The 22,164-nt window shown below is 35.4% G+C and overlaps 1 protein-coding gene across 1 annotated transcript in view; it reads right to left on the bottom strand.

The window, feature by feature from the left end:
• Positions 1 to 1,147: 1,147 nt before the first annotated feature.
• The window catches only part of Smp_136260 (family C44 unassigned peptidase (C44 family)), a 32,281-nt gene continuing 11,264 nt past the window's right edge, over positions 1,148 to 22,164 (bottom strand). The window contains exons 7-17 of the mRNA XM_018797536.1: positions 21,266 to 21,410; positions 17,201 to 17,358; positions 15,980 to 16,173; positions 15,608 to 15,732; positions 14,559 to 14,673; positions 12,314 to 12,428; positions 9,878 to 10,005; positions 8,424 to 8,552; positions 6,719 to 6,757; positions 3,857 to 4,018; positions 1,148 to 1,502 (exon numbers count right to left, since the gene is read on the bottom strand). Coding sequence (XP_018652568.1) covers positions 1,458 to 1,502; positions 3,857 to 4,018; positions 6,719 to 6,757; positions 8,424 to 8,552; positions 9,878 to 10,005; positions 12,314 to 12,428; positions 14,559 to 14,673; positions 15,608 to 15,732; positions 15,980 to 16,173; positions 17,201 to 17,358; positions 21,266 to 21,410 — 1,355 coding nt within the window. The 3' untranslated portion in view covers positions 1,148 to 1,457. The remainder of the gene's footprint in view (positions 1,503 to 3,856; positions 4,019 to 6,718; positions 6,758 to 8,423; positions 8,553 to 9,877; positions 10,006 to 12,313; positions 12,429 to 14,558; positions 14,674 to 15,607; positions 15,733 to 15,979; positions 16,174 to 17,200; positions 17,359 to 21,265; positions 21,411 to 22,164) is intronic.

The following is a 22,164-nucleotide window of genomic DNA, read 5'->3' as shown; positions in this document are numbered from 1 at the left end:
CGAGTGACTGAGTTTGGAAACGGTGTAACGGGGTGGGAGCTCACAGATTTACTTTATGTAAAGGGTTGTTTCAGACGGCTGCTTGCTGTCTCCCATTCTTTTCTGACAGCTGATGACTGCATTATAAAGATATCCATGTTTCAAGAAAGGCTAGGAATACAGTGAACACTACGAACGCATTCCGATGAACTAAACTTTGAAGATGGTCTATCCCTGCTACCACATACACAGTAACAAATGGAGAAGACAGCTTACACGGAAATGACTTACGCAGATATATGACCTAACATTGACAATGGAAAAATGAAGCTCCGGGAGTACAAAACATATGTACTTTGTCTCTAAGATCAGCACAACAGAATGCAATTATGAAAACAAGTTGATCAGAAGTCGAAATAATAATACCCAATAAATAAGGGTTCTTACATTTATAAAAATCGTTAGTCTTAAAATTGTCAAATGAGTACATTGTTAAAGTAGATAGCGATACCTCTAACACAAATGAGATATTTGATTTCATTAGGGATAACAAGAATAAACAAACTATAATTCAATGTAAAATGATTAAAAAAATGGAAATAAGTGGGGAGACCATATCTTAGCAGAACCGGCTGATAATACAGGGGAAAGCCAACAGAAGTAAAAAGTGAAGATTAAGTATGCAGTTTATTGTTTATTTTTGACAAATAGTTTCAATCATGAAACTCGTTTGCACACCTATTGTTTGTTTCAGATAGGGACATTGCGATTGTCTATTTCTGGTATCGACCTAAAATATGGGCAATATTAACGGCAAATATATGTAATTATTTGTAAGCTGTATGCATAAAACACCTACGAAACAAACTTATGTGGAGATCAGCCTTAATGATGAAAATGGGTCTGGGACTTCAATTATTTGATTGACACTGTAATTAATTTAAAAGATACAATTGAGTATAAACGTTGTTTTTATTTTGTGAAGAAACCATGAACACACACATCAATATTAATAAAAACAATTCATAAAGAAACCGATCACAATGTTTGCTTTTTATGAATTAAAAAAAAGTGATATACCCAAGTGAAAAACAAAAAAAAATACTTGAAGCCAACAAGAAAATACAATGAAAAGAAGAAAAAACAAAAACAAACTTGAATAGAACACAAAATGTTAAAATATGAAAGCTCATTCTTTTCTCCTGTACTGAAATCAATAGCTTAATCAAAATAACAACTAAGTCATTGTATAAGTATTGAAATAAGTTATATATATTCAAAGCATAAAACGACAATGTATCCATGTATAAACAACGTTTGAAATAGATAATCACTAGAGATTTAGTTAACAACAACAAAATCAAATTGTAGGCAAGATTTTAATTGACTTTATATCCGCATAGTAATAAAAGTTCAATGAGGTGGTGAAATATTCCATCGATTTGTAAATGATTTTTTTAATTTTGGAAAGTGATCAATTATTCAACTGTCACCGATTTTGCCAAATTTCTAGGGCAATCAACCTATTTGTGTAAAGTAATAAATTTTTTAAAAAGAGATTACATTATTATAAAATTTTAATATTGAATTAACTTGAAGATCATCAAAGTTAAACATAAAATACTAAATCTCCACAAAACCCCTTCTGATAATTAATATAATCATATGCTCACTAGTGACTGACTTCGAGAAGTACATCAAGGAGTTCTAGTGAGAAGCAGTGACCAGTGGAGTTCAACCAGGTCTGTTGTGAGATATCAACTCACTGAAGACAATTAGTGAACGGTTGCTCAACTTCGTGGATCAGTTGAAGTTAGACATTAACACCGTTGATGCCGGCTCAGTGGTCTATCGGTTAAGGGCTCTGGCTCGAGACTGGTAGATCCTGGGTTCGAATCTCGCGAGTGCAGGATCGTAGATGCGCACTGCTGAGGAGTCCCAAAATAGGACGAAACGGCTGTCCAGTGCTTCCAGGTTTTCCATGGTGGTCTAGCTTCAATTGACTCACGCTTCCAACTATGAAAATACTAAATTCTCCACAAAACCGCTTCTGATAAATAATTAAACAGAACTATTACAAGTACAATTCCTTGAAAAAACTCATTAATAAATCTCGTGAAAAATTAAAAAAATAAAATTTTCAATGTAACAATCAATAGTAGCAAGGACTTTCAGACATTCTAATGAGGATTTCAGAATTGTCTTACTTCGTTTAATATACAATGTAATGATCTTTATGAATGATTGACAGATGATATCTTTCTTCATAACTACTACTTTGATAAGCTTCACAGCTGATGAGAATGTCATCTTTAAATTCCTAATGATTCTCAGGTTACAAATCCAAAATGCTTCTTCACATCTCATTATTTTATAAAAAAAATGCTACAGTGCATAACCTGCTATAATTTTACACCGACATCCTTATTCAATAAAATGATCTGCTAGCTCCAAAACATCAGTAATTTTGCCTTAAATGGTCAAACAGTTGGTTGATTGTACAGTTTATCCAAAGCTGTACATCGATCTATTATGAAACCTAAATCATTTGACACAATAAGTTGTCACTTCACATAGTACGATGAAATGAATATAATAGCCCAGTAACAATATTATTAGAAGGGTGTTTACTGAGGCATAATCTAACTATTATACAATTTAGCTACAGTGTATCCAGATCGCTTAATACTTAGTTTTACTTAAATGTTTTGCATAAAATTAGGATAAAGTTTTATTGGAAAAAAGCTGACAATTTGAAGAAATATTATTTCTTTTTAATATCCTGCATGAGTAACATTGGGTATGAGAGCGAAGAAACCCCCTCCATTGCCCCCAAATGCTCTGGTACAGACGAGAGTGAGGAGAGTCCACTCTTCCTCTCGAAATGCTCTCACATGGCCACGCGAATATATAGCCTCTACCAGGGAAGTTCTACTCACTGCCTTGTCGCACCACGGGTGTTGTTTACGAAATTGAGAGGACGAAAAGTGAATGTCCGGTGCGTCAACCGGGGTGGTGGACACCGAAAGTCCATCTAGAGGAGTTGGAAAACCCTGATTCCAAACCAATGGGGCACATGGGCTCCAGTATCCTGAAGGAACAAATGGCGTATGAACCAATCGTTGGTTACCGGCTACTATGGGACTGCATCTCCTCACGATGCTCCACTGCCTTTTGGATCAGACCTTTAGGTCAAAGGCTCCGGGTGTGGCACCTTAAGAAAACCACCTGATTCAGTCTGGGCACCTGGGCAGTATCACAGCCCTCACACAAATCGAATGACATTTGTGTGGCGCATATGTATCTGGTGCTTCCTTGTACCAATATTTATGTGTTTAAATAAAATAAAATATGAGTAACATTATAACTGAGCATTGATTCAAAGGCTTCCCTAATAAAAATCATACTATTTAGGTTGAATTTACAGAAATTGATGTGGAACACAAAAAAAGTTCCATTTGAAAATGTATCAATTTAAATAAAATTTAGAAAACTACCAATTTCCTATATGACAGTAGCACAGTCCTAAATATCAATCGAAAGATTCAAACAAACAATATCAAGTAACTTTAATTATTAGTTGAGTTCATAGGCATCAATGCTAAAGTTGGACTTAATAGTTTCAAATAAATTGAGTAATGGGTAGTAAGTTAGTAATAAATATAGTTTTTGTTACATCCCAATGAAGAGGAAAATTGTATTTCTGATGTTTCGTGACTTAATGTAACCCAATTCTTCAGAGTGGTTTACATTAAGCCACGAAGCATCAGAAATACAATTTTTCTATTCATTGGAATATAACAAAAAATATATTGATAATTACACACAAGAAATTAGAATGAAAATAGGAAGAAAATGATAGCAATTCAAAACCCACATCCAATCCACGTTGCACCGCAATGTGAAATGAAATCAATTGCAATGGAATAACTGCTAGTACACTTTGTAAACAATCAACTGTTTCAGGTATTTGAATAGCAAATGATGCATCCGCCATAACTTGCGAATCACCCTCACTGCAAATAACAATCGGATGACCCTGAAAAATTGCAATTCAATCACAATAATCAGAGAGGTTTCATTTGGAAAAAGGTAAAAATAAGTTAGAAACTAAGCATTGATGTGATATATATATATATATATGTTTGAGAGAAGAAATTCTATCAGCCTCATCAATCTGTATTTGCACGTCATTATTGATATGCAAAATTTAAAAATCGCACATATTCACCATGAAATATAATTTGTTAGCAAATATAATCACTTTGAACAACAACAAGTTCATTGATTTAACGTTTATAAGATATTTGGTCAAGTTTTATGTAACAGGATTGCAATACTTTTAAACTGGATATTTTGAAAATTGCCAGCCAAATTAAACAAATTCAACCGCTTAAACTCTGACCCGCGAGTTTAAGGTAGAATTATGATGCCTCATCGGGACAGACAAAATTCTTTGGAAGTCAAGAGGCCGATACACCACTTCTAACAACCACAGCAAAATTTTTTATAGGTACATGGAACATCCGGACAGTGTGGGAGACCACAAGGACCAGTCAAATAGCAACGGAAATGAGGATATACAACTTGGCAGTACTCAAAATCAGAGAAACCCATTGGACCCAAACTGGACAGCAAAGGCTAGATAAAGAGAAATGCTGCTATACTCCAGTCACAAAAAGGAGAATGCTCCACACATTCACGGAGTTGCTCTGATGCCATCCAAACAAGCACGTAATACATTTATACGATGGGAACCTCACGGATCCAGGATTATTGAAGCATCATTCAAAACAAGGAAGGAGGGAATCGCGATGAATGTTGTTCAATATTATGCACAAACCAATGATAGCAACGACGACAATAAAGATCAGTTCTATGAGAGGTTACAATCAATCATAGCGAAGTGTCCAAGAAAGGACCTCATCATCCTGATGGGAGTTCTAAACGCCAAAGTCGGAGTGGACAACAACGTTTATGAAGATGTCATGGAACGACATGGTCTGACTGAGAGAAATAAAAATGGGGAGACATTTGCAAACCTATGTGTGTTCAACAAATTGGTTATAGGTGGCACAATATTCCCACACAAACGCGTATACAAAACTACATAGGTAAACCAGAGAGATTAATCATTCACAAGGAAGACAAGCCGATCAGTGAGATTAGAAAACAGAAGAACAGGTGAGGAGAACACTTTGAAGAACTCTTGAATACACACGCCCTACTGAACTCAACAAACATCGAAGCAGCATACACAAACCTTCTTACGGATGTAAAGCCACCAACGACAGAAGTGATCAGAATGGCCATTGAACAAATTAGGAGTTGGAAAGCAGCAGAACCTAAAAATATACCAGCCGAAGCACTAAAGTCAGACATACAATTAGCTGCAACAAGACTTCACGTCCTGTTCAGGAAGATTTGGGAGGAAGAACAAATGTAGATAGACTGGAAAGAAGGACAGCTCATTAAGATACCAAAAAGGGGATCTGAGCAAATGTGAAAACTACAGAAGCATCACACTAAGATCGGTACCAGGAAACGTTTTCTACAGAGCGTTGCTGGATCGGTTGAAGGATTCAGTAGACGTCCGGTTTCAAGATCAACAGATCAGACTCCGTACGGATCGGTCCTACACAAACAACGTCGCTACACTACTGATCATTGTTGAGCAACCAGTTGAATGGAATTCGTCACTATACATCAATTTCATTGACTATGAGAAGGCGTTTGACAGTGTGGATAGGAGGACTTATGGAAACTTCTTTGAAACTACGGTGTACCTGAGAAGGTCGTCAATATCATCCGAAATTCATACGACGGACTGCACTGCAAAGTCGTGCATGGAGGACAGATGAATTCCAAATAATGACCGGAGTCAATGCCGCCTACTCTCCCCCTTTCTCTTTCTTCTAGTGGTCTCCTGGATGATGAAGACCTCCACATCTGAGGGGAAGCACGGAATGCAAAGGAGAGCTTGGATGCAACTAGACGATTTGTTCTTCGCACATGACTTACCACTTCTATCCAATACATACGAACATATGTAGATGAAGACAACTAGTGTAAGTAATTAAGTCTCACCTTCGAAAATTGCTCAATAAAACATAATTTGACAAATCGAAATATGATAAAATAGTTTGAAATCCACTGAATAAAATATCAAGTTACATGATTGTAATAGATTCAGTTTTCTTGTTTATTTCTTTGTAAATTTATTCAATGGAATAACATCAATGATATTTTAATTCTATCCATTGATGGATCGAATACATGTTCAAAAATAAAGAGTTCACAGATTAAAGTTCTGTTTAACTTAATAATGAAACCAAAGTAGTTTGATTAAAATATATGCAAGACTTTAGGATGAACACTTTTCAAAATGTGTTATATATCGTGTTGAAACATTCACAATCAAACTGTTCTCTATGAACAGTGTAATAACGATTTTTGAATAATAAGAAGAAAAATAATCGATTTAATCGTAAGGAAATTCCATCTTTTAAAACAAAAAGTCTGATGTTCATAATGATGATGATAAAATACCTTTGCTTAAAGCAACAAACCTACATTATAGACAAGTAAATACAGAATTTCAGTTACCCTTCTAATAAAAAGAAATTTTCTAAATGTGTAAGTATTACCATGGTTACAAATAGTTGATTGCTCTATCAAAGACAGTCAGTAGGGGTAGAAATTATTTGAGTATTTTTATAAACAGATAATGTTTATTTACCTTTCGTGCTCTAATTTCTGATAATGCATTCAATGTTTTCTAAACAATAAATAAAACAAAAGAAAACACAAGAATAATATTATTAGGACAAAAAAACACGATCCATGACAGAGAATATAGAAAATCAAATTGAAAAAAATAAATACTATCCGCTCTCCCTCTCGAAATGCTCTCACATGGCCACGCGAATATATAGCCTCTACCAGGGAAGTTCTACTCACTGCCTTGTCGCACCACGGGTGTTGTTTACGAAATTGAGAGGACGAAAAGTGAATGTCCGGTGCGTCAACCGGGGTGGTGGACACCGAAAGTCCATCTAGAGGAGTTGGAAAACCCTGATTCCAAACCAATGGGGCACATGGGCTCCAGTATCCTGAAGGAACAAATGGCGTATGAATCAATCGTTGGTTACCGGCTACTATGGGACTGCATCTCCTCACGATGCTCCACTGCCTTTTGGATCAGACCTTTAGGTCAAAGGCTCCGGGTGTGGCACCTTAAGAAAACCACCTGATTCAGTCTGGGCACCTGGGCAGTATCACAGCCCTCACACAAATCGAATGACATTTGTGTGGCGCATATGTATCTGGCGCTTCCTTGTACCAATATTTAGGTGTTTAAATAAAATAAAATAAAATCCAAAGTAATACACATTTTAATTGCCAATATGTTAATATAGACGACATAGTCAACGTTTGGACGAATCATTGAGCGTCTATTGCTTGTCTAATTATTTACAGATTATGAGAAAATGAACTTTATAAACTAGATGTAAGTCCATGGAAAAGCCGTCGACATTCGAAAATGTTCGCTTTTAGGAGAACACTACAAACTGAGTAATTTGTCAGCGAAAAATATCTAATTAAACCATATAGAAGTCAAATATTTCTGAAATACTTTTAAGTAATAGACCCGTTCAATAAACTCTAGCGGTCAACATTTTTTCTTCTTCCTAGTCTGACAGGTTGAATTTAAAAGGACTACTAACTAGGGCAACGCTTCAGAACTATAAGATCTTCCGCAAACAAACATACAACATTGTTTAGTTATATGATATGGGATAGCCAATAGAAAATACTAGATCTAAGTTTCGTGCTATTGGGCACTCGCAACCAAACGTGTACCTCTGTATTCTTGAAGGAAGTGACGCTACCTGGTCGAGTTGAACACGTGTCAGTCATGTTAAAGTAACTTGACCGATAGAGTTTGATGAGCACTGAAAAACTAAACAAACATAACGTTGGTCACTAATTAGTTAATTGTAAACTAAATTTCTGTGCAAAAATTAACCTACACAGACATAGTTTTATTTCGATTGCTACTTATTGGATTGTTTGAAGTTCAAGAATTATAGCTTGATGAAAGTTAACAGATTAGGAAAGGAAGCCAGCAATCTATACGTAGATTTATCAACATATTATTTCTTTGCTTTACATAATAGATTAACACATTCTATCTACTTTTTTATACCTCTAGGTTAGTTGAATATTTTATTATCTATCTTGTTATTTTCTCTGCGGCTTTTTTTGAATCAAAGCAGTTAAAGTTTCATACACTTGCCCCTACTTTTCCACATATGATGATAAACTATTATTTCTAAATTCTAATTTACTTAGTTCATTGTGATGTAAAATAGGAATAATACCTATCTATGTAGTTAATTTACTATAAACAAAATATCAGCATAATGTAACAACCAACTTACTTTAAATAAACGATCTCGTGTTATAATCATAATAATAGTACTTTCACTATCAATCATTGCTAATGGACCATGTTTCAATTCACCAGACATAATACCTTCTGCATGCATATAAGTTAATTCCTTTAATTTCTACGGGAGAAAAAAAACAAAAACACGAGTAAGTAAATTAGAACACAATTGACTAATGTTGAAAATCTGTAAAACTACCATGTGCTCACTAGTAACTAGCTTCGTGAGGGAATTCTCGGAGTTCTAGTGGGAAGCATTGACCAGTGAGGCGAATCCGTGTCAGGTAGAAACAGGTATCTGCCTCAGTACAATGGAAGATGGTCGCGCAATTTCGTGGATTGGTTGTGGTTAGATATTCACACCGTTGGATGCCGGCTCAGTGGTCTTGTGGTTAAGCGTTCGCGTGTGAGACTAAAGGCCCTGGGTTCGAATCCAACGAACAGGATCGTGGGTGAGCACTGTTGAGGAGTCCCACAATAAGACGAAACGGCATTCTAGTGCTTCCAGGTTTTCTATGGTGGTCTAACATCAATCGCTTCGTGATTTCAATCAAAAACATGATAATCTCCACAATCCCATACTGATAAAAGTGAAATTGTTTAAATATTTTTAAAAGAAAAAGATTTAATCTAATATTGAGCTAAAAATGATTGATATAATGTGTTTAGTCGAAATTGACCAACTACTTCTTAATCGTCATGAAGGACAAGATGGAAACGAATACAGTGAGTCAAGTTCTTCACAATATACCATGAAATTGTTTGTTACTATGTGATTTTAGTTAATATTAATTAATCAACTTTATGGGTTTTATTGTACTCAAATTAACCGATCAACCTATAACCACGTAAAATTCATAAAATTTAATTTCCATGTATAACACAGAACCAATCTATCAGCCATTAAATTCAAGAAGATCCAAAATTAAAACGAGAGCCTTAATTTGACACAAACATGTCAGAATTCAGTGATATACTTTTTAAATTTGATCAGTTCCCTAAATAACTCAACATAGTCCGATAACTCGCGATGGTTCCGAAAACCTTTAACATTGAATTTATCGCTTAAAAACATTTATCTGTGAATTTACGATTCGCTGTCATATTCTAGTCTGACCAGGCATACGAAGCTATCACCGAATTACAAAGCAGATGCTATATGTTAATGGTAGGTAATTATTTTGCAGCAGTTATTATTGACTTCAATCAACCTTTGATCAAGGCATTTTTAATACCTCGTTGATGAAACTTAGTTTTATTAACCTAAAAACAAAACACTTGGAGACGAACATTGTTATTTTACCTGTAAATTTACTGATCCCCATACTCATTCAACTCAATTCCACTTAGGCTAAGCTTTAGAATTTCAAAGCTGTACGAGATTATCAAATTATTGATAATGAGCAACAAAAAAACAACAGAAAAACAGTGCAATAGCTTACTTACCAATGCGCCTTCCAGGCAAGTAGCATAGTTATAACCACGACCCATGACTAAAATGCTCTTTTTCATATAAATTGTTTTAGCTAATTCTTGTAATGTCGAATCTAACTTTAATATGGAACGTATCTGATCTGGTAGTTTTTTTTAAGAAGAACGTAAAACAGTAAATCAACAATTAGTCATAACAGATAAATAGGAATACGAAAACATTTCTTAACATTTATCATCCAGTTAATTATAAACATTCCATCGTTCTGTCTCCTCGATAACATATCTCAACTTTTTTTCTGTACTCTTTAGATTATTTGCTGCTTTCTATTAATCATCTGTACCTTCAAAGCATTGCTCTCCTGTCGCGAAACAAGTGAGTGAGCATTCCTGAGGTTAGATCTAATGTAAAAAATAAGGCTATAGTTTTCGCCGCTGAGGCTTTGAATCCTCATCAATCAATGTGATCAGGATATGGACTGTAAATGCCCAAACATCGCCTACTTCAAAGTGCATAGTTCGGTGGAGTAAAAGTAAATTAGATGGGAGTTAAGAAGCACCAAGCCGAGAAATAACCTAAGTTTGTGAAGTCATCAACTATTAGTTTGAATCATCTTGGTAGAAGCAAACTGTTTGACATACGGGCCAGCTAAACATCGTAACAAATGGTTTGGAACGTTAAGTGACATAGAAGCTGTATTAACTGTTTATCATCACGTAGAACTTAAGTTTTAAAATTATCTAATTAATTTTTATTCCACGAATCCATTTGCTCCCTTCAAATTAAATTCCCTATGCTTAATCTTCTTTACGATCATTGACACTATTACCTCTCGCTGGGCTGATACGGTGTAGAAACTTGGGCCAAAACATAGATACCAGGTTGTAAGTTGTTTGTGACAGGCTTACGATCATACTTATAACACATATTTTGTATGTTTAGCTATCCCCCCACCGTGAGTAACGCCGGTAGATAGTGATGAATGGATCAAGTTTTTAAGTGGTCAAACTATAACATTATACCCTATCATTAAATCATCGACTGTTCATTTCGTCATTGTTATCAAACTGAGAAAAAATTTCCATACATCATTTGAAAATGTTGCAAACAGTTTTATTAAACCGATAATATGCCGTTGGCTAGAAACGTCAGTAATCTTAAGGGAAAGAGATCACAGAAATTAATGGAAACTTATCCTCATATGCATTCATTCTGTTTGGTAGTATGCACGAGATACAGTTTCTAAGCTTTTTTAGTTTTAAACATTATCAGGTAATCTACAAAAACAGAACAATGACTAAGTAACCTGAGCACTCATCATTAAAATCAATAGGTTACATGTTTGACCTCTGCTGCAACTGCTTTGATCTGAGAAGTTAATTGGACTTTTTAACCTTGATCTAATAATGTTGTTCAAAGCTTATTGTTAGTGGGATGCAAATCGGATCAAAAAATGTACCTTAAAGAATTATGTTGGGAACGCTGATTGGTCGATTCTTAGCCGATCAGTGACCGTGGATAATTGGAAAAGACCCTAAAATATTCTCGTGTAAAACCATACAAATACTAATGTTTTTATCAATACAATTTCCAATTCCTTTCAACCATGTTCATTTGAAATATAATTACGTTCCTGTCCAACCGTGTTCTGATTTGTGGACCTGCCTAGTGAAATAAAGTGTCCAGAGAATACTAAGCAATAAGAGTAGCTAGGTAGTAATAACAGAGATCATAACACTCATAATACAAAATAATACTTTCCCTGAAACACTAGACTATTGAAACTTCCACTTAATCTGTTCACATGACAGTGACAGAGAAGTCAAACATCTGACATTTTAAACAGAGTCTGTTTAGAGTAGCTTGAAGATAATGATTACAGAGTGGTTATATATGAGGACTCCGAAATATTGTGTAGATATGTTTCGACCACCAACTACAATCATCACGAGTCCCCTAAGATTGATTCACTGCTTTATAAATTGTCTTTGGATGAATTGTTCTGTGGTTCACTAAACAACATTGTGCTTTTACCTGGGTTGCCCTAAAGTATCACATGTAAGGCATACAATTAAACAAAAGAGCCTACAATTAAACTTCGGATATAATAATACCATGAAATCATGAAGGAACCTACAGTTACATAGATTTGGATATGCTACGAAAATCTCACTGTAAGAATGAATTTCAATGTGCAAGTAAACAACGCAGCTGCATACAAAAAAGTGTAAAATGAATGACTTCATATTTACTAGATGAAACAAAAGACTATTGAAAAAGTAATTGAACAGCACATCGACCATTTGATTCTCATCATAATATGCAGCAAATAAACAAACTACATATATATTCACAACGGAATTCGAACAAAGTGTGTAGCAAAATATTTTTTGGAAATGAAAATACACTACTTCTACTACACCTCAAAATTAAATTTAGAACTCACTCACCAGACAACTTAGACAGTGCTTCAATAATTGCAATACGTTTTGGTTGAAGAGAGATGCGGTCTTCAGATAAGACTAAAGCGAACATTACCAGGGCAATTAATTGACTTGTATAGGCCTAATGTCATTGAAAAGAAAATAAGGTAAAAACAAAAAAACGTGGATTACATTAAACAAACTAATCATAGTCAATAGATATGAGGAAATTTGACGAATGTTGAACTTATATGTACAGAGTGTTCAAGTCACAACTATTGAGGGAACTTGATAATTATCACACAGGTTTTATAATATTTTAAAAAAACTTGAATCTATTAATATATATTGAATAACTAAACTTTTAACAGTATAGAAATTAAAATTACATATGTGTATAATGGCTGAAGTTGAAAGATCAGAATAAGTGAATGATTGAAACTGATTACTTGTTCATTAAGTCTCAACTTTTCTTGAATATTAAGAAAACTGAGAGAAGTACCATATTGCTCAATAGTTCAGTTTTACTGTTCAGCTGATAGCACCAGTAAACAGGGGAACGAGGGTTTAAACCCTATATTTTTATACTTAAACGTCCCATTCTGCATCAGCTACAGCGTCTACCAACCGAGGCTCTCAGACGGTCTAAGCCACGAAACACAAAGGTCTAAGATACATGAAGAATGCACTTGGAAGAAATAATGTACCATTTCGAACTTATTTGAAATGGTGGCGAATACTTATTTGCTTGGTGAGAAATAAATTGATCTCTCGGCTTAGGAAATGTGTCCGCGAACACGCTCATATAGAAAGCCTATGTGGCATATCTACATGGACTGCCTTCGGCCCTATTAGGACATTGGTCGAACTGCAAACGTTTGGGGTTTACAAAGTTTTAGTGTGAGCTCTAGACTTCTGAAACGTAAACCCCTGCGAACTGAGGATGATCAAAAAATCGGTTTCCAACCAACACTATTTTCTCATGAATCGAGATATTCGAGTATATAATTGATCACAGTATTTGTGTAATATTCTAAGATACATAAAACTAGATTCTTGACATTTCACGACTCAGTGAAAATTGCTTTTCCAAGGAATATCTAACTTTTTTTAAATTAAATCAATTATTTACGTATGTACTGATATAATTTCTAAAAAGTTACCTTAGTACTAGCCACTCCAATTTCAGGTCCAGCATTGATATGCACTCCACAATGTGATTCGCGTGATATTGATGAACCGACAGTGTTTGTGATACCAAGAGCAAGTGCTCCACGTTTGATACAATAACGCATAGCTAACAAAGTGTCAGCTGTTTCACCCGACTGACTTATAAATACACAAACATCATCACGAAATATTGGGGTTTTACGATCTAACAAATCACTAGCTAATTCAACCATAACTGGTAGTTCAGACATTTCTTCAATGAGTGCACGTGTCTGAGAAAAAGAGATAATAAAATAAATAAAGTTCAAAAAGCAATAAATATAATATATTTAGTATATGAAAAAGAATTCTATGGAACACTGTATAGCAAAAGTCATTCATATCCAGCATTATGGATTGATAAGTTTATAGGTTACTGGATAGGAAATTAATATAATTATCAACCAAACACTTATATAACAACTTATATTAAAATAAAATAATTAGAATCACTGAGATAAGTATGTGTGACTGGCAAGCAGTGACATCAAAAAATGTTGACATCACAAACTGTTCCACACGAAGTCTTTCCACAGTTTCGTTGTTATTGATACCTCTTCAAACTTACTATTCGATGTCAATAAAATAAGGAAAGAATTGATACACACTAGCTAAACAAAGTATGGCGTTATCACATTGTATTAATCATTAGTTATTTACATAAATATGATATACTTCATTTTATCTTATTTAAACACATAAATATTGGTACAAAGGGGCACCAGATATATATCCGCCATACAAATCTCATTTAATTTGTGTGACGGCTGTAATACTGCCCAGGTGCCCAAACCGAAACAGGTGGTTTTCTTAGGGGGTCACACCCAGAGCCTTTGACTTGAACGTCTGATCCACAAGGCAATTGAAGTTCCATGAGGAGATGCAATCCCCACGGTAGTCCGTGAACCAACGAATTGAATCATACGACTATTTGTTCCCTCAGGATACTGGGAGCCCATGTGCCCCATTGGTTTGGAATCAGGGTTTTCCAACTTTCCTAGGTGAACTTTCCGTGTCCACCAACCCGTTTAAAGCGCCGGACATTCGCTTTTCGTCCTCTCACTTTCGTGAACAACACCCCTGCCACAAGAAGGCAGTGAGTAGGACTTTCCTGGCAGAGGCTATATATTCGCGTGGCCATGTGAGAGCATTTCGAGAGGGAGAGCGGACTGTCCCCACTCTCGGCCGTACCAGGGCATTTGGGGGCGATAATGTAATCTTAGAAATTTATGTTGAATGAAAATTGACAGTTTGTTAATGGTGAGTCTTAAAAGGATTAGTGAGCTTTGTTAAACATATTGATCCTGAACACGTTAATGTTGTGGTCTGTCGGTGTTAAAAAAAATCTTTGTAACATAAATTAGAAGGTGAATTCATTGAACGGTAAAATTTTAAGCAAAGACTAACATCTCATCAATTACTATAAAAATTATGGCCTGTCTTTAAGTGTTCCACATATAAAAAGATTATGGATAAAACAATGAGTTAAATATATCGCCCGACTTGAATTAAATTAAATCTTCGAACCCTCAAAATACTAAACAAACTATCATTTACATAAATTAGTGAAATCCAGTACACAGAATCACTGAAATGTAATATATATAACTCTTTAACAAAAATGAAATAATCTTATTCTAAGTTTACTAACGATATAAACTACTTTGTAAGTGAATTTTTAAGATTATGGACTAAATCTGCTACAATCTATCCGTGAAACTAAATCACTGTCACCGTTTGTACGCTACATCGAGGATTAACTTTCTACCAATACTTAAACCACTGGCTAGATCTCACTTTACTAACGAAACTATACGAATATTAGATGTTTGATCATTGTAATTACTTAGCATACTTACTGAAATTCCGTTCTTGCAACTATTTTACAATTACATCATACCTGACCAATATGATCCAATCAAATCAGTAAGCCATAAAAGAAGCTAGAACAAATATGGTGACAGGGATGTCATAGTAATTTTTGCTGCTATTGTTCCGTGCTCACTGTTTTTTTTCTTCCCTCTAAAAGTAGATGGTTATAATTATCTTAGAGCAGCACCGAAATAGCCTTTGCATTCACTACTTATCCTCAAAGGTGACATCCCAATCCACCTAATACGAAAACACTGGTTCCCAATTTCTGTCTCATAGTATTCCAATTCTTGTGACAAATGTCCTTTTAAAACAATTTGTAGATGCCTATTCAAAAGATCTCTCTGTACCAGCCAGATCACACCCTGTAAATAGTAATGGATTCTATAATTAATTTTACGATAATTATCTGCTTATTGAAAGTGTTATTCAGTCAAATTAACATTCATTTATTCAGTACAGTGATAATCTAATAGAAATCGATTAAAATATAAACGGAAGACATGTAGAGTCACTTGACACACCACCACCCAGTTGGAAAAAAAATCAGGGGTTAAATGTTATATTTGTATAGAGAACAAAAAGAATGTTTATAGAAGATAAACAACTTACTGCAACTGCGCTATGATAACTAGTTCCACAGCCAATAAATATGAGTCGACGGCAACGACGTATTGCACTTAGATGTTCAGCAAGACCACCTAATTTCACGGTATTCATATCGAATTTTATTCGACCTCTCATTGTATTTAACACTGATTCTGGTTGTTCGAAAATTTCTTTTTGCATAAAATAATCATAATTACCTGGGAATTTAAACAAGAGAAGTGATGGATAATTATTCCGATCAGATAACGAATTTGATCATTTTACATTGAAAACAGCAATAAGCTAAATTAAAATTGAGTATTGAAAACTAAGTGAGCGATAATATCACGGTCATGTAAACATTTGTAGTTTTATTAATTTCTATGGATCCACTTTTGAGGAGTATCTCATGAAAGAGTTTGTGTTATCACCAATTCAAAGCAATTAAATAGATAAGAAAGAGGTTGATCACATTGTTACTTCTCATAAGTCTGTTAATAGAAAACATGTATGACATTAGATTTTTTTCCTGAGACTTAACAACAACAACAACAGTGGGAACAATCGGATGTACTCCGGGACAAAATCTGAAGCAGATGTGAAGGCGCGGATCGGCAAAGCAAAAGCAGCATATTTAACAACTGAAAAGCATCTGGAACTCAAAACAATTGTCAATCAACAGGAATGTCAACATTTTCAATACAACTGTCATGAAAGTTCTACTGCATGGAGCGGAAACCTGGAGAACTAAGAAAGTCATCATCCAGAAGATACAAGTGTTTATTAACAGCTGTCTACGCAAAATACTTCGGATCCGTTGGTCAGACACAATCAGCAACATTCTAATGTGGGAGAAAACAAACCAGATTCCAGCGGATGAAGAAATCAGGAAGAAGCTCTGGAAGTGGAAAAGACACACATTGAGGAAAGCAGCCAACTGCGTCTCAAGGCAGGCCCTCACTTGAAATTCTCAAGGCCAAAGGAGAAGAGGAAGACCAAAAAACATATTACACCGAGAAATGGAAACAGACATGAGAAAAATGAACAACAACTGGATAGAACTAGAAAGGAAGGCCCAGGACATAGTGGGTTGGAGAATGCTAGTCGGCGACCTATGCTCCATTGGGAGTAACAGGAGTAAGTAAGTAAGTTAAGAAGTTCATTGACCAATTTACCCCCCCCCAAAAAAAAATAAATAACTCCATCACACTACCAAGCAAAACGACTCTAGTTAATTTAGTTTACCTTTCATTATTTGTTGCAATTCCATTTGTAAAGTAACAACTTCACGTGTCGCTGATGCACTTCTTGATAAACGATGAATTGTCAGTTGACCATTACGAACAGCCGCTACATCATCATCTTCTAGAAAAATAACTTTGTCAGTATGTTCAATTAATGCACTAGAAAAAGTAGTGGATATAAGAATAAATAAATAAAAGAATTTAATAGTTATTAAATATTCATTAATTATAATAAATTAAGAATTACTATTGGCGGCCTGTTTAAACATCTGGACTACCTGTTCTTGTCATCTAGATATTTCAACAAGTTATCTAATTTCGTTTGTTTTAATACATTATTATGCCTATTAATCGCACAACCTATTCAGGTGCGTTTCTGAAAAGTGTAAGACCTTTCGCTGTAAAGGTTACAGAAAGCTTAATCAGAGATATCGTGGTTGCTGGCAATATGCAGCAAGAAGAATGTACATTATCCAGATGTCGATTGACTGGGCCGCTAACTTCTAGCTGGCGATCACTCAATATTTATCGTCAGGAAGGATGAAGAAGTAAGAAACGGAAACTTGTTGAAGTACTTTGTGCTGAGAATTCTATATTGTACCAAAAATATAATAATAATAATAATATTTAAAACATACGCCGATAATCAGGGGAAGCGAGAGAAAAAAGTTAAGATTTAGTATAACAAATAAATTATTATTATTAGCATTATTACATTGTAAATTATAGAATAAACGTTATCATTAAAATGATGTGGATCTTCAAGACAGACAGAGTGAAAGACAGATAAAAGAGAAAAAATTTAAAAACGAAATAGTCCATTTTCATCAAATGTAACCTGTATATTCACTCTTTTATTCATTCATTCATATTCATTTCATTATGGTATTTTGATGTTAATTCTTGGGTGTTTCATTGATCATCTTCGTTTATATCGTATTCTTCCCGTTCTTCTACGATTAGTACATTTGAGGAAATAAGATATTTTGAAAAATATGGCTGTACGAAGTTACATTATGCATATTTAGATAGTTAGACAGTCGGTGTGAGAAACGACGTCCTTCCGTCATCGCCACCTATGCACCGACAGACTGTAGTCCGAATGTGATCAAAGATGAGTTTTACCACCAATTTACTGTCCTTCTACAGAAAGTGCGTTCGACAGATATTGTAGTACCAGCCAGAGACTTGAATGCACAGGTCGAGCGTCTAGGCACAAGAGAGAGTGGTTTAGGTGGCCGACGGCGACCTGTTGGTCGCAGATCAGATAACGAGAAACGTCTACTGCAACTGTGCACAGACCACAACTTGTCTCTGGTTACCACTAACTACTTGCACAGTCATCACCGATGTGCCACCTGGCCTCTTCCTCCCTCTGCATCTTAAGCCTGGACTCAAATTGATCACATAGCGATCAGCTACCACTGGAGTGGTTGTGTACATGACTTCCATTCCTTTTGGAGTACCTATCTGGACTCTGATCATGCCCTGGTCTGTGCCAATCTTGCCTCACTTTTCAGTGGCCAACAAAGTGATCGTCATCAACGGATTGATGTCAGCAAATTGGTTGCAACTTCTGTTGGAAGTAAGTATCGAACCAAGCTAGGTTCAAGGCTAGCTACCATTCCATCGAAAAGTATAAATGAACATTAGTGGCAATTGCATGAAGCCATGAAAATGGAGATTAAAGTCGCTTGCGGCTTCACCACAAGTTACCGGACCAAAATAACTTACATCTGGCCCATTATAAAGATGGTGGAGACCGAGTTGTTGACAAAGGTCTGGCTATTAGAGAGTGCTTCAACGTCGTGAGATGATTCGATAGTTGTCCCTATCTTTAAAAAGGGTTCACATCATTTCTGCAACGACTATTATTATTATTATTTAAACACATAAACATTAGTACAAGGAAACATCAAATAGATATGCGCCACATAAATCATTCGATTTGTGTGAGGGTTAGAATACTACCCTGGTGCCCAAACCGAAGCAGGTGGTTCTCTTAGGGGGTCACACTCGGAGCCTCTGACCTAAAAGTCTGATCCACGAGGTAGTGGAACAACATCAGGAGATGCAGTCCCATGGTATTCGGTGACCAACGATTGGTTCATACGCCATTTGTTCCCTCAGGATCTATAACGCGTCGGTGAGAGCGGTTTTGCTGTGCTTGTGAAACCTGGTCTCTCCGAGTTGAGGATGTTAGACGACTCTCTGTCTTTGATCATCGTTGTCTCCGAAAAATTGCTGACATTCAGTAGCAACACCATGTTAGTAATGCACAGGTTCGGCATCGTGTGTTCGGGCACAGCGATGATAATTCAATTGGTGTCACTATCTTAAAAATATCGACTTCGGTGGTTTGGTCATGTTCTACGACTGCGGTCTCAGAGAATTCCGCGTCGTGCACTATTTGTCGACGCTGGGACTGGTTGGAAAATGCAGAGAGGTGATCAGTGTATGACATGGTGTTGTGTTATGAAGGAAAGCTGTAAGAAACTGGCTTCTGTTGGTTCTTCATGACTCCCTGGTTGGGATCGTAGAGATGGTGCAACACAGTGGTTCAAAATAGAAGCCAGTGGCGATCCTGGTGTAACTTTCTTTTGCTTGATAAAAAGTGGATGTAACTTCTTTAACTGAAAGAGTTCTTTCTGGTTATACCTTTGCGAACTGAATCGCCTCTCCCATTATTATTTCACTATCATATACTAATTTCTGTTCGTTATTGTTCTCCTTTTTTATACGCAATTTACATTCTCTGTCTCTTCTCATCTTCATTGTTATTGTGTGCTGCATATGTATTTGGTGCCCCCTTTGTACCAATATTTATGTGTTCAAATAATAAACAATAATAATAAAGACGGTCCATTTGGAGACATTATTATTTATATTGGATTATAATGATAGAAAAAAAGATCCTTTTAAAGAAGAGGAGAAAAATGATTAGCATTAGACGTCCGAGCGACTGTTATAATCGATAGTTAGAGAATTTGAGTAACATGACTCAGAATCGCTCGCCATGGTGCAGATGCATCCACCTTTAGTTTTCCCTCAGATTCTGACTCCGAAAATCTTCTTATAATTCTTTTTTTCCAAACCTAATCTTTCCTATTGCAACAACAATTATTATTATTGCCGATACTGTTGTTACTTTTACTAAGCTGGGATTTGTCTTGAAATAATTTTATCGCATTGTCCCAAAGACGTATGACAACTTGAACCGAAGTACTCATATACGAGGTTCTACGTTGCGTATGACTAAGTGACTGACTGAGACATGACAATTTTTTTAGTGACAGTTTAAACGATTTACTGTAGAAGTTAAGTTGTTAATAATAGAAATAGTAAGGGTTTATGATACAAATATTTTAGGACCTATGGTTTTACAACACAGGAAAATTCACTAAAAGCAATATAGAAATTAGGTACAGTCTCATGCGTTTATAAGTAAGGGTCAATGACAACATATCACAGTTTACTTATCGAAAAATGGAGTAGGTTTAAAACGCTATGGTCCACTAATTCACAGTTGGATTATTAAGGAATCCTAATTGGTAGACGCAGATACATCTAGCTGATAGTACTACTGATTCAGGCAGTTGGCCTTCAAATATACGATTGAATATATTAGAACCGCTCGTAATTTGACAACATTTGAGTAGTTAATCAGTAGAGTTAGAAGTTATGGCAGATACATCTCATTGGATTACTTGACTAAACTCATATTCTTTGCATTATAGCAAGCGACTGCACGCTAGAAATTGTCCCCTCCAAAAGATCATATCACTGAGTCATAATCAACACAGAGCCCGTAACAAATATGCGTTGGTCCAAGTTGTTAAACCATATCGACACAGTGAGATGAAATTAACAAAACAAATATTGAAATCACGTTACAATAAATTTTCTGAATCTTAATTACTAATTAAATTGGTTCAAACTCAAATGCCAAGACAATTATTTCGTAAAATTCAGATGGAATGTATTTCATATGTAATGGTAAAAGACAAAACAAAATTTACACGGGAATACACCGATATAGTGATTATTTTTTGTTACTTTCACTTACCTTGCACAACTAGCGAAGAAAAACTCGATTTCTCGATGACCATCTGCGCCACTCAAAAAATGTGTCACCTGTTCCATTGACGAATCTCCTAATTCAACATGCCCATCATTGGATAACGGTCGAACATTATATTTAGTGTTAGAAGCTTTAATATGATTAATAAATAAACAAAAAGGAATAATAAGATGAGCGATAAGGTTAACAGAGGAACAGAAAAGATCTTCGAAACCGACATTACATTAACAAACTGAATTTGCCGGGTAAACATTAATAATGAAGTAGAATTGGGGCGCTCAGTGCTTTATATAATGAGGGTTTGTGGCCCTATTAACACGTGACGTGACAATGCCACCAATTAGAGAGTAGTGAAATTATCGATCAGACCGATGACACACAAAACCTGTACGAGCAGTCTAGAGTACTTATCGGTCCTGCTCCCTGCATAGCCCAGCCAGTTAAGTCCAGAACACCAATAACAGCCTCTGTGATATGAATCATTATATTCCAAACATACTGAGTTTATATACCAATCAAACAGACCACATCGTACCATAAAATAGGAAACAACATATGTACAAGATTCAGTCAAATGTGGCTGTGACTAAAGGAGATAGTAATTGATAGACGGCATAACTCAAGAATGGTAAATCGTATAACAACAGTTCATAGGTCAAAGTAAAGCTCTTAATAAGAGAGACATGAATATGAATAGTTTAGTTATTTTACAATTATACGATAAAAATATACGCATAGTATTGGTCCACAAATGGATCCCAAAAGTTACCTTTCATTATTCTTATCGGAATATAACACTCAGAAACTACGATGTGAATAGAATCTAAACTGATAAGTATAAACCGACTTATTCAGTGGTTGACACTCAAATACTTGGGACATTA

This window comes from Schistosoma mansoni, chromosome 5 (genome assembly GCF_000237925.1).
Source record: "Schistosoma mansoni strain Puerto Rico chromosome 5, complete genome".
Classification (NCBI taxonomy): Eukaryota; Metazoa; Platyhelminthes; class Trematoda; order Strigeidida; family Schistosomatidae; genus Schistosoma; species Schistosoma mansoni.
The sequence above is the reverse complement of the archived record's forward strand: the minus strand, read 5'-3'. Positions and strand labels throughout refer to the sequence as shown.